We start from the raw sequence: 18,466 nt of genomic DNA, 5'->3' as shown, positions 1-18,466 counted from the left end.
AGTACATCTGTTTTGCCATCCATCTTGTCTTCCTTCTCCCAATTCCAAGCTTTTACTCTAAATTAAATCAAACTTTAATCAATCTTCTGTTTCTTCCTGCTGAACCTCCTATCACTCACTCTCCAGTGTGTGGGGGTGAGGTGGGGGGAGGTGGAGGTGGGAAGCAGCAACAAAAAGCCAGCCTGCTCTCAAAGTGATTTTTAAATCGCCTCTCCTGGAACCTACAGCTGCACAGGTCTCACTGGGTGCAGACCCAAGACTTCAAAGCTCCACCTTATAGGCTCTTGCCCTGGCTTCTTCCAAGGCCCCCATCACCTTGCTCCAACACTGCGGGGGATTTTCATGGTCTCACAGGATGTTAGGACAACAGCCCTGTCTGAATGACAAGGGCCCCCTATCAGCCCTGCCTATGCTTTTGCAGGATAACTTTCCTCTTGGAGCTCTGATGGCTGAGTCTTAGCCCCACAGCTTCCACAGAGGCCCCCAGCAGGGTCCTTTGTAAAGACCCAGTTGCTGCGTGTGGCCCCTAGATCCCTGCACACTGGGATTCCCACTTCCTGTTTCCAGCTTCCAGTCCACACTGCAGCTACTTCACAGTCTCCGCCAGAGACACCTGTCCATAGACCTGGCACCGTATCCCTAGGTTCATTTGAAGCAGAGCTTCTGAGCATCTTCATGTGATCCAGGGCTCTGTGGGCCTGGCTAGAAGGGAGAGCCCTTTGCCTGGTCCCTCTCCATCACTTTTTTATTTATCTGAAGAAAAATTTTCCTGGGCTGTGACTCTGTTGCCTTTCTTCTTTGGTTTCCGTTTTTTCTTTTTTTTCCTTCCAGTTCAAATTTTTAAAATATTTTAAAATACGGACTTAACTAAATATGGTCTCACTGTGACAAATCTTTATCACCACTTCACCACCCAGGCCCTCCCCACAACCCTACCCTGTGGCTCTGATTTGTCTTTTTTTTTTTTTTTTTGTATCTTCAAAATCCTCAAAATAAATTATTTAGGTTTTATTTTACTTATTTTTTTAAAAATTAAAGTTATAATGAGACATAATTTAAGGAATCAAATCGTTCCCCATTGTTTGTCTTCAGACAGCCATTTCTTTCTCTTCCACCATTGCTTGAATATGCAACCACTTTCAACTTTCAGGGATTTAAAAAAATTTTTTTTTTCTTTTTCTTTCTTTTTTTTTTTTGAGATTTATTTCTAGGTAATAGCATTGTTAGTTCTTGATTCAAAGTTTTAGGTATTATCTTTGGAATTGCCAGCATGGAAGCAGGAAAGCATGCTTTCTATCCCTCCTCTCCTCCCCACACCCCACCCACCTGCCTTCCTGAACCTCCTCCGTAATTTTGGTTTTATCAGTTGGCACTCAGTGTTTCTACTCCCACGCTGGGAAATTTATTTGCAGCATTTCTCTTTCCCTTCATTTCTCTCCTCTCCCTTTCTAAAACTCCCTTCTATTCAGGCACTGGGTTGTCTGTCCTACTTTTCCTACTTTTCTCTTCTTCTGGAAGAGTGTCACATTTTTTTCCAATATTTTATTTTTTCATGGCTGAAATCTCATTCCTCATTTCTAGGGGGATTGTTTGTTGTCTGGCACCATTTTTATTATCTCTGATGATGTTAAACACAACTTTATATAAATATTTTATCCCCCTGCATAGTTTCTGTTGGCTCCAACTTGCTTTTGTTCTTCTTCTTCCTGTTTTTACCTCTTTCATATGAGATTCTTTCCTTAAATATCTGGTGGCCCAGAACTTGAACTCCCCAAGAAGCTGACTGTAGGGTGTATGAGGAGGAGGAAGGGAACTATTTTCATGGTGGGAATATGGAGGGGGGTCTTCCTGGGTTATTTCATTGAGCCACCCTTAAAAATTCTAATTTCCTTCCTGCGGGCTAATTCCCGTCTGCTGGAGTCTGGGAGTCAAATGCGGGGTGACTACTGGGGGCTTAGCAACTGGTCTGCACTTCCAACTTTTACCCAATCCTCCTGTTTTTTTGGTATGAGACTCGCATTAGGAATTGGCCCAGTGTCCTTAGTCTGAAAAACTTTTCTTATCCCTCTCAGAACTGAAACTCCATTCTTAGCCTCTGTGGGGGATGGCAGTCGCCTCTTGGCACTAGGTGTTCAGAATATCTGAGCTCTAATTGCTTTTTAAACTTCACTTTCTTTTCTTTGCTCCTCTTTGGCTCTTATTTCCAGAGATTTTGGTCCTGCCAATTCCTGGGTCTTTGGGCAGTTCCCCTCTGCAGAGCAAACAGCTGCTGTGCTCTCTCCTCCGGTGCTGGCCTGCAGCTCAGCTCTCTTAGGTTGCTAACCAGCTGCCTCTTGCCCATCTGCTTCCCAGCAATCAGAGGACCCCCCCTCCTCCTGTCTTTCTGTCTAGGTGTGTCACACCTCCAAAAACCTCTCTTTCATGCTGTTCCGTGGAGCTTGGGCATGTGGAAGAGGCCCATGTGATATTGATTGATTGATTGGTGTTCTTGTTGTCACAGTTGTTCCATGGATGTACAGACATACACATATTCATTTATTCTCCCTCATTTTTAGCATTTTAAAAAGGTAGTTATTTTTCCTTGTCTTCTCTTTGGAGAATTAGGATTTTTGATTTGCTTATTTTTTGTTTCTCTTTCTCTCCTTTTTTTTTCCCCCATTAACAGCCAAATGCTCTTATTCACTCTTTCTCTCTCTCCTTACATTGTTTTTCCTATTTTTCCTCACCCTTCTTTATAACCATCACTATAAAATCTGTTATACTTAACTGGAAGTTTGAATTTGAGGTTTGATTTTCTCATTAACTAGGAAAGAATTATGCAGTGTGTGTGTTTGGTTTCCATGTGTTTAGATCTTGCCGTCTTTCTCATGCACACACTCCCTGGGCATCATTTGTTAATAATTTCTGTTTCTTTTTGTGCAATTGTCACTGTGTCTCTATAATTTCATTTTTTGAAAGAAGGCATTTGCTTTGGAAAGGGAGACACACACAGAGAGAGAGAAAGAGAGAGAGAGAGAGAGAGAGAGAGAGAGAGAGAGAGAGAGAGAGAGAGAGAAGTGTACACACAAGAGAGAGAGCTGGGGATGCACGCATATATGGAACCCTGGCACCACAAAGAACAGAAACAAATAAGCAAAAACAAACAAACAAACAAAAAAACCTGAACAACACTCCTCTCCACAAAAGAGAGAAATTAATGAGCATTCTTTGTTTCTTTGAACATTGTTCAAAGATATGTCATTAAGAGCATAAAAAGTTCTTGGCTGCTCTATTTCTCAGCACGTTGCAACCTCTATTATGAGCTGTATTTCTTTGTCCCCTTTGGTTATCATCGTCTTGACTTCTGTTTTGATCTCACTCAATCTTTTTGCTCACATTTATTGACATTGTTTTTCATCATTTCTCCTTTTAGCCTGTGTGTTCCTCTTTCTTTATTAGACCCAATCTCCCACTTTCTGTTTTTAAATAAACAGATCAATCATATTTCACATTTATTATGACAGCTGAAATGTTTGTATCTAGTCTTGCCGTCTTATTTATTTTTTGTTTTCTATTTACCTTTCTCTCTCTCTCTCTCTCTCTCTCTCTCTTTCCTTTTCTCTCACATTTGTTGGGTTTGATCAGAAACACACCAATGTGCGTGGTGGGAACATGAAGTGGAGGGAATAATTCTATAAAATGGGCCCACTGTGCTGACCCCCACATGCTTTCACATTTTTAAAAATATTTTTAATTGTAGACGGACACAATACATTTATTTATTTATTTATTATTTTATGTGGTACAGAGGATCAAGCCCAGTGCCTCACACATGCTAGGCAAGCTCTCTACCACTGAGCCACAACCCAGCCCTATGTGCTTCCACTTTTTTCCCCACTTTTCTATTTTCTTGATATCTGCTCTTCATTATTGTATTAGCTTTGCTTTCTAAGGATTAATTATCTACCTGCATCCCTGCCTGGCTTAAGTCCATGGGATGTGACATTTCTCAGCAAACTACCTGTTATCTGCATGAGAAATGCAGCCCTGAAATACCCATAAGAAGAACACAAGTTACTCTGCATGAGCGGAATTTTGTGATCCTTACATAGACCACATCCCAGAACTTTGGGAGATAAGGATAATTTCCCCTATCATAAAATCTGAAAGAACAGGTTCCAATTAGAACCAGGCAGTGTGGGCCAAAGTGACTTAGAGTTGTCATGGCAGCAGGAACTTGAAAGTCTGATGTCATCCTGCTGTCCATCGAAAGTCAAGAGGTGGACATAGGTAGGACTCTTTGGAAACTTCCCTGGGACCTCCAATAAAACTGGAGGGCAGGAGAAGCATGCCAATTCTTTCCTCTCTGAGATGACTCACTGTCTCCCTTGATTATGTCCCCTTTCCTCTCTTTCCATACTTTCCAATAAACTTAAGCCGGTTACTCTGAGTGACATGTCTGAAATTTTTCTGGCATGCTTGCAAAAATTGGGGTTTGAAGTGGGGGCATTTATTATTCCTCAGTTTCATGAAAAGCCCAGCTCTGCGAACCTTGATCACATTTAATTCATTTTTTTCTTTTTTAAAAATATTTTTTATTTTTCAATTTTCGATGGACACAACATATTTATTTTATTCTATGTGGTGCTGAGGATCGAACCCAGCAGCCCCGCACATGCCAGGCGAGCGCGTTACCACTTGAGCCACATCCCCAGCCTTTTTTTTTTCCTGTCTTATGTTTTGGAATTTTTACTTTCTATTTCTATTCCAATTCATTTCTACTCAAAGCCAAGAAACCCACAAGTGAAGATTGACAAAACTAAAGTGAGTCCTCAGACAGTAAAAATGAACCAGGTCAATCAACCAGATATATGGTGGGAATTTCCATGGCTTAAGAAAACATTTTGAGCAGAATCCACTAAGGTGAAAAATCCTGGAATACTTCATTTATGAAACTGCAGGGTCTATCTGCTGGGAACACTTAGGGACATGTTCCAGAAAAAGCTAAGGGATGAGAGTATGCTTTCAGACTCTGCTGCAAAGCCCCTATGCCTAATCTTTCCATCTGAGTTCATGTAATCTACTTTTCCATCTCTATGCTCTCTGACCCTTGGCTCCTGAGAAAAGGGAAGAGATAAATGTTTGAAGACAGATCTTGGGATGTGGGCTGAGAGTGATGCTTATCATGATTTTTGAGCTCTGGGTAGCATCAAAGGTGGCTGGACATCCCTCTTCCTGGCAGTTACATCAGCTGGTACAGGCTGTCTGACAGTAGGTGCTGACTGCTAAGGCTCGCTGTCAGTGGGAACAGTGAACAGGACATATTTTTCCAGGAACCAGATATTGAGAATTAGTCTATTACATGTAAGTTCATGCAATTAAATAGAAATTTGTGGGCTTATTGTGCCAGCAGTTTGAGATCATACTGTATAAGCTAAATGAGTCAAAAGTGACCCATAGTTGCCTCGAGACTGGGAATCTGTGCAGTGGGGCTGTTGTAGGAATCAGGCTTTGATGGGGAGGGGAAGTTAGGGAGTTATAAGGTCCCATGAAGCTTTGGGGGTGCCAGCCAGACCCAGAGAGGCCACAAGAGCCCTGGGATGACACTGGTATCTGTTAGGAGATGCTGACTCCTTTCACAGATATAACACGTTCCCTGGAGGTGAATGCCCTGATTCATCCTGGGTTGGGCTCATGGGCTGGCTGATTTTACATCCAGGCCAGTGACTGGGGACATCGGTGCCTCCATTTTATTAACGGCTTTCAACAGAAGCCATTAAGGTTTGGAAAAGGTGGAAAGCGAGGAAGAAGAATGTCCAGGTGGAGAATTCTGGAAGATGGTGGTGCCTGATGGAGCCAGCTGATGGGGAAGGCATGCTGGGCCACCTGAGGCTCAGGCCATGAAGAATGTGTTGGGAAGCCTGTGGCAATGGAGTCTCCTTCCATGTGTGGCCTGGATGACCTCAGGGTCATCAGCACCTTGATGAACTCAGCATCACCATGCAGCGCTCCCAGGAAACAGTGCTGCGGATGACAGTGGGAGGGGATGACCCTGGGAGTCCCACACATGCTCTGAAAAACTGAGATCTTGGCAATTTTGATCAGTTATGAGGAGTGACCAGTCATCACCAGGTCAGCCAGGAAAGCCAAGGCACCATTGAAGGGCTAACGCAGCTAGAAGGACATGGCGGTGTATAATCAGAGGCACTGTGCCCTGCCTGGGAAGTGGGGTACCGGAGGGTACGTGAGCTCAGATTTCATTACCCATGGTGCTGGAATTTTCCCTTGGTTAAGTACATGTTATGCAATTTAATTCCTAGCACATCTCTGTTGTCTTATTTACAAATAGTGTCTGTATATAATGTTGTCTTATTTACAAGTAAAACCAAAAGTTAAAAAAAGAAAAAAGCCACTTTCCAAGCTAGCATGCTGTATCTACTTCAGAACTAATTAATTTAGATTGATCCGACTTCAGAGTTCCTATCTGCCCCACTAAACTTCTCTGGGTGTTGTTTTTCCTTTCTTTTAAAATCAAGGAGGCTGGCAAGACCAGGGTTTCTTAATCTTGTTTAGATCCCCTTAACTTTATTCCTAATTTTAGTTTATGCTTACTTTCATGAATTTTGTCTTACTCATTTTTCATTTGTGGTGTTATTTACATGAAGGCTTTCCTTATGAAGTTTCATTTTTAATTTATTCTTATTGTGGTAAAATCTGCATAACGTAAAGTTTACCATGCTAAACTCTCCCCACCCCTTGGTTGTGCTGGGATAACCCAGGGCCTTGAGTATGCAAGGCAAGTGCTATTCTCTTGAGCTACACCCTCAGACCCTAAACTAACCATTTTTAAGCTTAGTTTGGTGGTATTAAGTTCATTCACTTTGCTATGCAGCACTTTCTGTTTTTAATGTAGATGTGTTTTGGAAAGGCAAACTTGAGATCACTATAAATAGAAACTAGAATTTCTTCCCATAATCAAAGGTAACCATTATAATAAATACAGTGAAGGAAGAAAGTCATTAACTTGCAGCTGATTCCTGCTGACACTGAAGATTGTGAGATGAGGCCTGCTCCCTCTCAACCCAGCCCCCATATTCCTTTTAAAAGAAGGGCATCAAGCCTTGGGGAAGTGGTAAAAATATGCTCACACCTAATTGACACTTCATCTATGACATACCCCAAATTGAAAGAAGTGTGAAAAATGTGAAAGAGTCATTTCTCACTGTGAACTTGACATTATCTCACGCTGTGCCCAGGTATCTCCTCACACCTTGCCTATCACAGAAAACCCTCTTGGCCCACACCCATAGACCATGGGAACTGCTGAGATGTACACAGGGCTCCTGTCCACCAAGGCTCCATGACGTCTGATTTTAAACAAGGGGATCTGATGGCCTTTTCTGATTTGGATCCCTGATGAGGAGCATCATTTGGATAAAGTCCTTTAATATCTCTTCCCCATTTTTTTCCAAGAGTTACAGAAACCATCCCTTGATATCTATAGGGAATTGGATCCAGGATGTCCACACTCCCTTACCACTGAATACTAAAGTCACAGATGATAAAATATCTTATATAAAATGATAATAATATCATGTAACCTAAGCACATCATCCCATATAGTTTAAATCATTCTCTGATTACTTTTAGTATGGTACAGAGTGATGCTATGTACATAGTTATATAGTCTTGTTTTTAGAATGATGGCAAAAACATTGTATATGCAATTTTTTTCTGAATATTTTTGACCCACAGTGGTTGAATCCATGGATGCAGATCCCATGGATACAAAGAACTGGCCATGCCTACTACAAAGATTAGATGCTGCATCCTGCAAGCCAATGCTTTGGTGACAGAGCATTTCATCACAATGTTTGCAAGGTCCACCTGTGATAAGGCCATGTGTGGTTCTGAAGCTACTAATTGCTCTGAATGGGTGAATTTATCACAATTTGGGTGGAAAAGCCAACACTTTAAGCACCTGAGGTGGGTCTTACAGGGCTGGTGAGAAAAAAGATGGCTGACATAAGACAGAGACAGCAGACACATGGCTTCACATGAGCCAAGTTCTAGTTTGGAGCTAGGTTGACTGTACCCATTCCCTGGACGGTAGGAGTAACAAAATATGTGCATGTGCATCCTTGGAAGCACTAAGGGGATGAACACAGGAAGAGTTATTTTCTTAGGCTGGACAGGGATGCTCTCTGTCAACATCATGTGGAAGCATTTTCATTTTCAAAGCTGTGGGTGCATTTCATTAAGCCAGGAGCACGGAGGGTAAGAATAAAACTTGGGTGCTGAGAGCTGGAAGCCTGAAAAGTTCCCTGCCTTTTCCCTCTCCTGGGCAGAGCTGACTGTCCCTCGGAGCCCCAGCGTGCTACCCACAGAAGATAGGACATGACTTCTCACCTGGGGCTTGGTCTCATCTTTGTCTTTGTAATAGAAAAGCTGATTCCCACGCAACACAAACCAGCGCTGTTGCCAGTTTTTCATGATGCTCCTCTGCTTCCTCAGCCAGCCTGCTTTCAGCACAGGGCCCAACCTGCAGGGTCCTGGCGGCCGCCCTGGGCTGCGGCTCTGCTCCCCCATCACCAGGCTCTTGGAGCGGGCTGGAAGTCAAGAACACACACAGTGAGCACAGAGCCTGGTGTGCCTCTGGTCAGCACTCAGCACATCCTGGTATCCCAGCTGATCTTGGACCAAGGCTTGCAAGCCCAGGACAGTAGGACATGAGCATTGCAGGCCCAATTCCCTGTTGGGTTCCAAGGGCATACATAGGCTGGAAGACTTTAGCAGCAGCCGCAGCAGCAGCCGTCCAAGGTTATCCACTTGGGATAGGTGGCACAGTCTGCCTGCCTGATTCATTTTTGCTCTGTTCCTGGAAACCTAGATTCTCCATTTCTCCAGGTTTCTTCATCCAAACCTCCATCCATGTATCCACACATCCATCCATCAATGTCTACATGTAACTGTCCACTCATCTATTCATTCCATGACTCATTTCTTTTCATTCAGTCACTATTTATTAAGTGCAGACTCTGTGCCAAGATCTGTTCTAGTTATGAGGATAAAGTAGTGAAATTTTAAAAAGAGATAAAAATCTGGTTTCTCCTGGAAGTTACATTTTAGCCAGGTTTCTGTTACTCAGGGGCAGTGGGAGCTAGCTCCATCCAGACCCTACCCCAGTGTCTGTTTGAAGCCCCCTCTTCTGGAGACATCAGGCTTGAGCACCACTGCCCAGATTCCCCAAAGCCACTCTGCTGCTTCCCTGGAACCATTGTGCAGGGCCTGGATGGTGGGACCTCTCTTTCAGCAATTTGTTGTAATTTGATGGTGGCTCCTTGACAGAACAAGGGGGGCAATGACTACTATGTCGCAGCTTTCTGGGTGCCTGCAAACCCTCTTTTCCCCAGCTGACCTCACTGACCAGCACTCTGCAGGGCTGGTACTGCCCATGGCAGTGATGAATTCAGATTCTCGTCTCCTCCATCCGCATCTCTCTGTTTGTATACTTCCCCTCCTCTCTCCTTGGCCAGAATCAAGCATATTATTGCAGTATTTACTAGGAGAGGACATTCTGGACTTTGGAGGAACAATTCTGAGTCCAAATGTAATCATAACTGCAATTCATAGTTCATGGATCCTAACTTCTGATAGGAACACATGGTCCCTGCAATCCACAGTTTTTGCACTGTGCCTACGATTTTTTTTGTGTATGTGTGTGTATACACATGTGCACGTGTGTATGTGTGTGTGTATACACATGTGCATGTGTATATAAGTTCCTCCTGTTATACTAGTGACCACAGTTCCCTAAGCCTGGTCTATCTTCCGCCCACCCTGTCTCACTAGCCTAGATTTTTCTGTCATCCTCCCCCATTAAATCCCTAGGTTTGGCTGCATGGTGAGCTCATACTCAGCCTTCAAAATCCAACTCAGATGACACCTCTGCTGTGGAATCTTCCTCATGAATCTTTTCCAGGCAGACATTCCCTCCTTTACAGGACATATCTAGCCTGTGGCTGGAACTCATCTATATGGTTGCCTTTCTGTCCCTTCAGCCTTGAGGGGTGGGCAAACAGGAAATAGGATCTTATCCAATTCTGTATGTGTGGTCCTCATCACTGTGGGGCCAAGGGATGGACATAAGTCATGGTAGTTAAACACAGTATACTTAGAGTTAGCCTTAATGATCTGAATCTCAACATGGTATTAAACATAACATGACAGCCAGCTCTTGTCTTACAGCATATAGCCTGGTGGTTCCCAGTTTCGTCTGAAATCTTATAGCGGGGAATACTATCTTGAAACTAGCACATTTGCATGAACAACAACAACAAAATGATGAGACCATCCCATAAACCTTGGCTCTGGAAGGGTTCAGCATCAGGATCACCTCTTGTTTCTGGTATCCAAGTAGGTATGCCAGCTCCATGGGTATCCTTGCACACTGAATGGGACTGGCAGTCCTTCAGGGGAGTGGGGTTTTTCCAGAGACTAAAGGGAGGGACTCCAGAGGAGTCCAGTGGAGGTTGCTCCTTCCAGGAACTCAGTCTCACCTCTGAAGCCCAGCAGCACCCTAACCAGGGTTGAGCTTCACACCTTCTTGCATTTCAGACTGATCTGCATTTTTGTTCCCAACCTTGCTGCTGGGTCTGTTCCCCATGTTCTGGAGGCAGAATTATCACGCACACCCTCCTGAGTCCTAATAGCTGTTTACGCTCCCTATATGCAATCTGATGCCCCACCATATGTTACCAAAAGTTTCCAGCATTGCTGAGCATTCACATTCTTTCTGTTAATTATTTAATTAAAGAAACAAAGGGGCCCAGTTGAAGAAATACAGGCTTTGGACAAAGGCTTATGTTGGGATCACTGCCAGCTCTGTGAACTCTGTGTTTTGGTCTGCAGATAGGCAAATTGGGCCCATTTATGATGACAGTCCCTCACCCAGCAGGGCAAGTTGGAGGAGGGGAGACAGCCCACCTGGCAGAGTGCTTGGCACGTCTGAGGGACCCAGTGACTAGTTACTGTAGTGATGATAGTTATGATAATGGAAATCATGGACATCTCCATGAAGAATCTGTTTCCTGAAGCTGGGCGAAAAGATGAATCTTCTTACAGTCCTGGATAGGCTGCCCTTTCATTTCCAAGTATCACAGCATCTTGCTCAGCATCTCTGCCCTGCAAGCTCAGCGTCCTTGCCAAGGAGGACCCAGAATTGGAAGAAACACTCAGCCTAGGTGAGGCTGGGCTGCAGCACAGATGAGGCAGGTAGGGATTGTGAGACCCAATAACATCAGGCCTCAGGAGGGGCCTCTGCTCCCAGGGCTGCCCCCTCATCTGATCTTATATCCTGTCTCCCTCTGGCAAGGAGTAGAAGCAGGCTGTACCCAACAGACACTTGCTGATCCCCTTCCAGAGCTGGGGACTCTTAAGCCCGGGGGCCATGGAGATGATGCCCATGAGGAGAAGAGGGTTATCATGACCCCAGTATTCTGGTGCAGCCTGGCAGAACATTGAGGAGGAAAGACAGATATGTCCCTAGAGTAACTGACTTTGCTTGTCTGGGTCTCAATTTTCTCAGGTCTCAAATTCTTTTAGTGGGTTAAGAATTGATAGTCACCAGCGCTTGGGCCTTTATCTTTTTAATTGCTTGAGATTTCTAAATTGAGACCTGGTAGGCAGCAGTGCCTCTGTGAGTGAGGGTTTTCTGGTTAAAGGTGAGTGGAGCTGGCTCAGGCTTCCACTGTCTATTCTTGAATTCTTTTTCCTTTTCTTGGGGAATTGGTAGGGTCTACTTAGACCCTTCTGTTCCTCCACAGATGTTTGTACAGCCCCTCTGGAGTCTTTAATGAACCATGGAACATCTAGGGCCACTTTCCTGGTTCTATTTTTTTTTAAAAAAACAGGGCCCAAAGCTGGCACATTCCACCAGAAATGCACCTGCTCTTCCTCCTGTATCACCAGAGCATCCTGCACAGGACAGGTGCACAGCAGAAACTCAGCAAACTCTCCAGGACTCATTGGTGCAGCAGGACTATCCTGAGTGCCACTGAGACTTCCACCAGAGAGGTCTACAGAAATACTCTCTGTTTGGCTGTCCCAGGAAGGCTGAACTTTCTGGACATAGAACCATGGACACCGAGCCTGGCAGAGAGCAGGAGCCCAGCAACTTATGCAGGAATGACTGCATGGTAGATGACATGACTGGCCTGCAGGAGACTTCATATGACAAGACAAAGAACAGAAGGAGGTGTTTCTATGCCCTCATTCCCAAACCCTGGGCACCAGCCCTCCTGAGAATTACAGGAAGGAGAGAGAAGGCATCAGGGAGCCTGTTAACTGGGGCAAGGGAACAAGGTGAGGTTACGTAGCTGGGCTCCATGTCAGCAGCTGTGCACTCTCTATTTCAGCACATGTGGGCAGCCCTGGGGGTCCTGCCGGTGGCAGCCAAACCCCATGCTCTACTCTTCCCTGGCCTTCCAGGAGGAGAAGAGAAGCCAGCTCCTGTGCCTCACAGCTTGCCAAGGAGGCTCTTGTTTCCACATGGGAGGCCAGACCAGTGCAGGGTTCTCCCCAAGTGATCAATCACATGAATATTACTTATCAGGCTGACTGAACTTCTCAAAAGGAAAATAATCATGGTTATGATTTATTAATAACCATTGTTCCTGTCCTCAGCACTTCCTTTAATCAATTTATTTGGTTCTGTAAATATTTAAACCAGGCTTAAGTCAAAAGGCTTTGACATGCTAAGTAAGTCTCCAGTACTAATTAGAGTGGAGGAGAAATCTGGGGAGAAAGCCCAGGGCAAGCTTTTGTCCCAGGGAGGAGAGGGGTGCCCTTGGCCTTCCTCCAAGTCGAGGCTCATAAGCACAACATTCATGCATTCATTCCACACTGGTAGATGTCTGCCAGATGCAGTGTAGAATTTTAAGTTGATGTTTCCTTGAGGATCTCCTGGTCTGGCAGGGGAAATAAGTCACAACCATGCAGGAATGAAAGGTCCAAGGTCATGTGAGACAGGCAAAGGGTTCAGACACTGAAAAGAAGGCACGGATCTCTGCAGAGTCATCCGGAGATGGGGAACCCATGGAATTCAGGAGGGTTGACCAGAACGTGGGCCGGCCTCAGGGCAGATCGGACTCTGGTTTTCAAGGAGGAAGGAAGGAGCATGGCATTTGCTATCCCTTGGCACAGTTTGTGTGTTAGGTGGACACTGTCACCTCCTCTTGCTGACAAGCATGTATGGATGGGGGGGAGACACGCAACTACCTCTCCTTCCTCAACCCAAATAGTCTGGACCACGCAGAGTTTGTTCCTGCAAATCCCTCCCCTTTGACTCCTGACTTCATTAGTTTCCAAATCTGAAGACTCTTTCTCACTCTCCTTTCTTTTCACTTCCTTTTACTGAATCAATTCAAATATAACCATCTCTGGCCTGGACTACTTCCTGACTCTTACCTCTTAGCTTCCACAGAAGTCTCCTAAGAAGTCTCCTAAAGAGCTATGGAGCTGCCAAGGAAATGCTCTGCATGAATCACTTCATTTAATCTGACAACAAGTGGTAATTCTTCTGTTCACAAATATGTGAGCCAATGTTTGCAGAGGCTGAGATGGTTTGTCAAGGGCCCAGGTGACAGGAGGCAGGCTGTTTAGGAATCTCAGTTTGCCTAACTTCAGGCTTACACACTTAACCCCTTCATGAAAGTGCCACAGTTTCTAAAAATGGGTCTAATAATCTGACTGCTTCCTCTAAAACTAGTTGTATTTATTTGTTATGCATAGAGAAACTCCACCCCTGGCCCAGCCTGGCAGTCACTGTAAGTTCACAGCTCATCATCTAATGTACCCACACACCTCCACCTGGACCACCTGTCCAAGTTAGTAGCTTCCAAGGTGTCTGTGTATTATATGCACATCTTCATGCCTGAATTTTGAAGCAACCTGGGTATATAATCATGTGCTGGGCTTGGGTCACATCAGACAACCTCTATTGGAAAGGCCTTTGGTTCCACTACTCTTCAATGTCAGAATCCTACCCTCTGTTCAGGATATGGAGCATATCATCCGGTCCTCCCAGAGGTACTCCACAAAAATTCACCTCTTTCTTTTCACTTCTCCTTTAAGATTGCATGAATAATAGCCTAGTGTATAATAATATTGTGGTTCCTGCATATGTCTGCTTCTCCCTAAGACTATAGCCCCTGGGACAGAAGATTGTTGTGTTCACTTCCGAAAGCCTGAGAGGCATCTGCTTGAAGCAGGGAGGGAGGTGAGTTGGAGGAGGATGGACCAGCAGGGAGCTCCTAGGGGACCCAACTCCCTACTGGGGAGCACTGGGGAGCTCTGGATGTCTGTGTGTGTGTGTGTGTGTGTGTGTGTGTGTGTGTGTGTGTGTGTGACAGAGAGAGAGAGAGAGAGAGAGAGAGAGAGAGAGAGAGAGTCAGAGAGAGACAGAGAGACAGAGAGAATGTGCAAGAGTATATGTGTGTGTGTGTGTGTGTGAGAGAGAAAGAGAGTCAGAGAGAGAGACAGAGAGAGAATGTGCAAGAGTGTGTGTGTGTGTGTGTGTGTGTGTGTGTGTGTAAGAAAACAAGAGGAAGGGAGAGAGAGAATGTATACACTAAATTATGTGAGTGTATCACAGAATTTGTTTTGCATGTGTGTGTCTCTGTGTGTACACATCCATCAGTGTACCAGTATGGTGCAATCCCAAATTCAGAACCCAGGGTCTTGGTTTGGGTGGTCAATTCCAGAAGGGAGAAGGGAAGGTGGGGCCTGAAGACCCAGCAGGAGCCCTGGAAGCCTGAGATCCTCTCAGGAATCAGGCTGTTGGGAAACTGAGGAAGCAGATGGGAACAACCCAGGGAGGAACGTCAGGGGTGGAGGGCAGAGGATGTAGGTCTTTGGGATGTGTAGAGAGCAGGGTGCCACCCATAGAGACATTCAGGAGGAGGGGTTGTTGGGGTTGCTGACCAATGGTTTGTAGGAGAGAGAGAGAGAGAGAGAGAGAGAGAGAGAGAGAGAGAGAGAGAGAGAGAGAGAGAGAGTTTTGTGTCAAGGAGGAGGAGTAGAGCAAGTGCAACTGGAGTACATTGTGCTTTCCTCATCTTTTCAACATCCAGGAGGACATTCCTGGAGGAAGTCAGATGTGACCCATGGGAGGGGAGCATGCTGGACAGAGGCAGCTTCAGACCAGGGCCCACATGTGGGAGGGAGGTGCTCCGTAAGTGTTGGATGAGAATTATTATGATAGTATTATAGTGATTGTTCATTGTGAGCTTAGATACTCCATGTCATGCACAAGCCTAAATGAAGTAATTTTATTTATTCCTGACAGCAAATGCTATGACTTCCGGTCTGTGAGAGCTGGGACAGTTGCCTGAGGCACTGGCAAGGGGTCTGTTTAGGAATCAGAGCCTACCTAACTTCAGGGTGAGCTACTTAACCCTTCCGAGCCTGCATAACATCTCCCAGGAAGCCTGTGGAGGGAGTAAGAAACAGGGGCCTGAGGGGAGAATTCTGAGAACTAGGAGGAGTGAAGATAGGAAGGGGCAGAGAAGCTTTTGAGAGACACTGGCAGAAGCAGCCAGAGAGACAGGAGAGCCACCAGGGAAAGAATGGAGTGGAAAACCCAGAGAGGGCTGGAAGACAAGGCTACAGCTTATGAGAGGAAGAGAGAGAATCCCGGCCTGGCTTCTCAGGCAGAGAAGTGCAGCAAGAGCTGTCTTACAGACCGTCCAGGAGAGTGCTCTGGGAGAGTGAGGGCAGCAAAAGAGCATGGAAAATTCTTTCTAGAATGTTCCTTGCAAGGAGGGGAGAGGGAGGCATCTGAAGGGAAACATATTTTGTGTTTAAACATATTTGACTGGTGAAGGTTGAGGCTCTGTGTATGTGAGGTGGGTGGGGAGAGAAGTCAGAGAGGAAGCACTTCCCACAGAGAGCATTCTGGCAAGTGCCAGGAGGCGGAGCCTGAGGTCAGGCACTGTGTACACGTGTGTTGGTGGTGGGGGGTGGGGGGCTTGCCTGGAGCAGCAAAAAGCCATCCTGTGTGTGACAGGAAGCAGGGAGGCACAGATGGCTGTGGTGAGGTACTGTACTATACTAGGGCACCTGGCCAGCTGCGACCCTCTCTGCCGGAGATAGGAGAGATCACCTGTGCACCAAGGTTCTCCTTGTACTCAGTTCTGACTATACCTGTACCAGGCTGCTGTCTTAACCAGGATCTGGGCCAGGGTGTCCTGGCCCAGATGATGCTGGTGACTCCAGACACTGCCATGGGCCAGATGAGAAAGGACATGGGGCTGTGAGTATCGGTAGAGTTGTTCCCATTGTGTTAGCTCTGGCCTGGCCTTCCTGGGACAGCTGGAGGTAGAGGGAGGGGTATGGTTGAGATGGGAAGGACTGGGGTCGGGGGAGTGAGTAACCGAAAGGATGGATGTGCACAAGTGGCTGTGACGACCAGAGCTGGGGACAGGCAGAAGTCATGAGTCATTTCTTTATCCCCCAGGATAACTCTGATTTCGCAGATTTTAGAATTGAGACTTGAAGAGAAAAGCATCTTTCTCAGCGTCCCCCAACATTGCTCTGATGTGGCCAAACTTGGACTGCTCCTGGTCACTAGGAACACTATAATTCTTCCAAAGCAGAAGGGATCCTGGGCCACCCCTCAGGGCTCTGAGCAGACTCCAGCAAGATGAGCATCTTTCCTTAGCCAGGGATGCCCAGAATGAAAACACAGGTCAACTCAAACTCAAGAGGTCAAGACCCTGGTTCAGACAAACAATTCCAGTACTGAAGTTTTGTGTCTCCTCAGAGGAGTACACAGAGCTGTGCATATCCAGGTATTGGTAATGCAGCAGGGGGTGCATGGCCAGCAGATGAATCACAGATACAGGCCTTCTCCCCAGCAAGGAGATAGGGATCTTGCATTTCTCAGAGTTGAAGAAATTAAAGAATTGAATAGGTGCTGAACAGAAGAGAACCTACAAATGACCAACAGATGTACGGGGATGCTGAGCTCCAACAATCAGCAGGGAAATGCAAATTGCAGGCATTGTAAGATGCAACACTGGGTATCCTTTACAGGTAAAGTTTGGAAAGTTTGACAATGTCATGTATTGGTGAGGCTGTGAGACATTGCAAGTCACTAGATAGAGGACACTGGAGCTGTATTTAGGATTAAAATCACACATCTTTGTTTCCCCCCCCCCCCCCACCCCCCATTGGGAATTGAACCCAGGGGTGCTCTACCACCGAGCTACATCCTCAGCCCTTTTTATTTTTTATTTTGAGACAGGGTCTCGCTAAGTTGCTTAGAGCCTTGCTGGGGCTGGCCTGGAACTTTCGATCCTCCTGCCACAGCCTCCTGAGTGGCTGGGATCACAGGTGTGTGCCACCACCCCCAGCTAAAAATCACATATCCTTTACAACTCAGTAGTTCTGCTTCTCTCCTGTCCCTACCCTCCCACCCCAGAGAGAACCCCAAGTGCAGGGCTAGTGGCATATAAGGATGCCCATGGATAGCTAAAAATGCAGAAGATTCAAATGCCCATCAGAAGGAAAATGGCCAGATAACGGTATATTCAACCATACAGACATTGGAAACAATCAGAAAATACATGAGCTAATCGGGAGAGCTCCCCCTTTATCTGACTCCTCAAAATAAGAGCTTTCACTCCCCGATTCTGATTCCTGCCCTATTCTCTTTTTAACACCCTCCAATCAGGTTTCCCTTACCTCTGCCCACCCAAACTACTGTAATCATGGTCCCCAATGACCCTCACATTGCTCAATTCAAGGGACAGGTCAGTCCTTTGGTTCCTCCACTGCCCTGCAGCACTTGACAAGTTGACTCCTCCCTGTCCTGGGACCATTTTCTACCCTGAGTTCCAACATGGCCCTTCCTCTCCCAGCACCCCCACCTTTTCCAGTTTCCCAGCTCTGTTGCATCTTTCCAACCTCTTAATTGCCCAGGGCTGGTCCCACATCTATCTACGCTGTGTCATCGATTTAATCATCAGTGATGTGTGCAAGGCCCTATGTAGCTCAACCTTGAACTGGAGACCATGTGTCACACTGTCCACCTGCCACTTCTGATGTCACAAGTTCAAAGCTGAACTCTTGGTCTCCTCCTGCCCCAGAACCTGCTCCTAGCATGGCCTCCCCCATCCTGGTCAGTGGATACCCCATCCTCAGGCCCTGTTCCCAGCTGCCGTCTTTTCTCCCCTGATGTTGCTGCTTCTGCCTCCCTACTCTGCCATCCTCAGCTGCAGTCCCTTTTCAATAGGGCAGCCAGTGAGTTTTTAAAGATGGGAATTAGATCAAGTTGTTCCTTATGAATACCCTGCAGGATTTCCAGTAAGCTGGCTCAGAGTGAAAGTAGAGCCACCATTGTGGGCAGGAGTGGACAGGAGTCCTGGACATCCAGCCTTGTGACCTCTCAGCCCTCCTCTGGCCTCTCCTCCTCTGGCCTTTGCAG

The 18,466-nt window shown here is 46.0% G+C and overlaps 1 protein-coding gene across 5 annotated transcripts in view; it reads right to left on the bottom strand.

The window, feature by feature from the left end:
- Positions 1-18,466, bottom strand: part of Arhgap22 (Rho GTPase activating protein 22) — a 191,130-nt gene that overhangs the window by 119,611 nt on the left and 53,053 nt on the right. For all 5 annotated transcript variants that reach the window (XM_040272604.2, XM_078042610.1, XM_040272603.2 and 2 more), the window contains one exon: positions 8,389-8,588. In XM_040272604.2, coding sequence (XP_040128538.2) covers positions 8,389-8,588 — 200 coding nt within the window. The remainder of the gene's footprint in view (positions 1-8,388; positions 8,589-18,466) is intronic.

Source organism: Ictidomys tridecemlineatus, chromosome 1 (assembly GCF_052094955.1).
Source record: "Ictidomys tridecemlineatus isolate mIctTri1 chromosome 1, mIctTri1.hap1, whole genome shotgun sequence".
Classification (NCBI taxonomy): Eukaryota; Metazoa; Chordata; class Mammalia; order Rodentia; family Sciuridae; genus Ictidomys; species Ictidomys tridecemlineatus.
The sequence above is the reverse complement of the archived record's forward strand: the minus strand, read 5'-3'. Positions and strand labels throughout refer to the sequence as shown.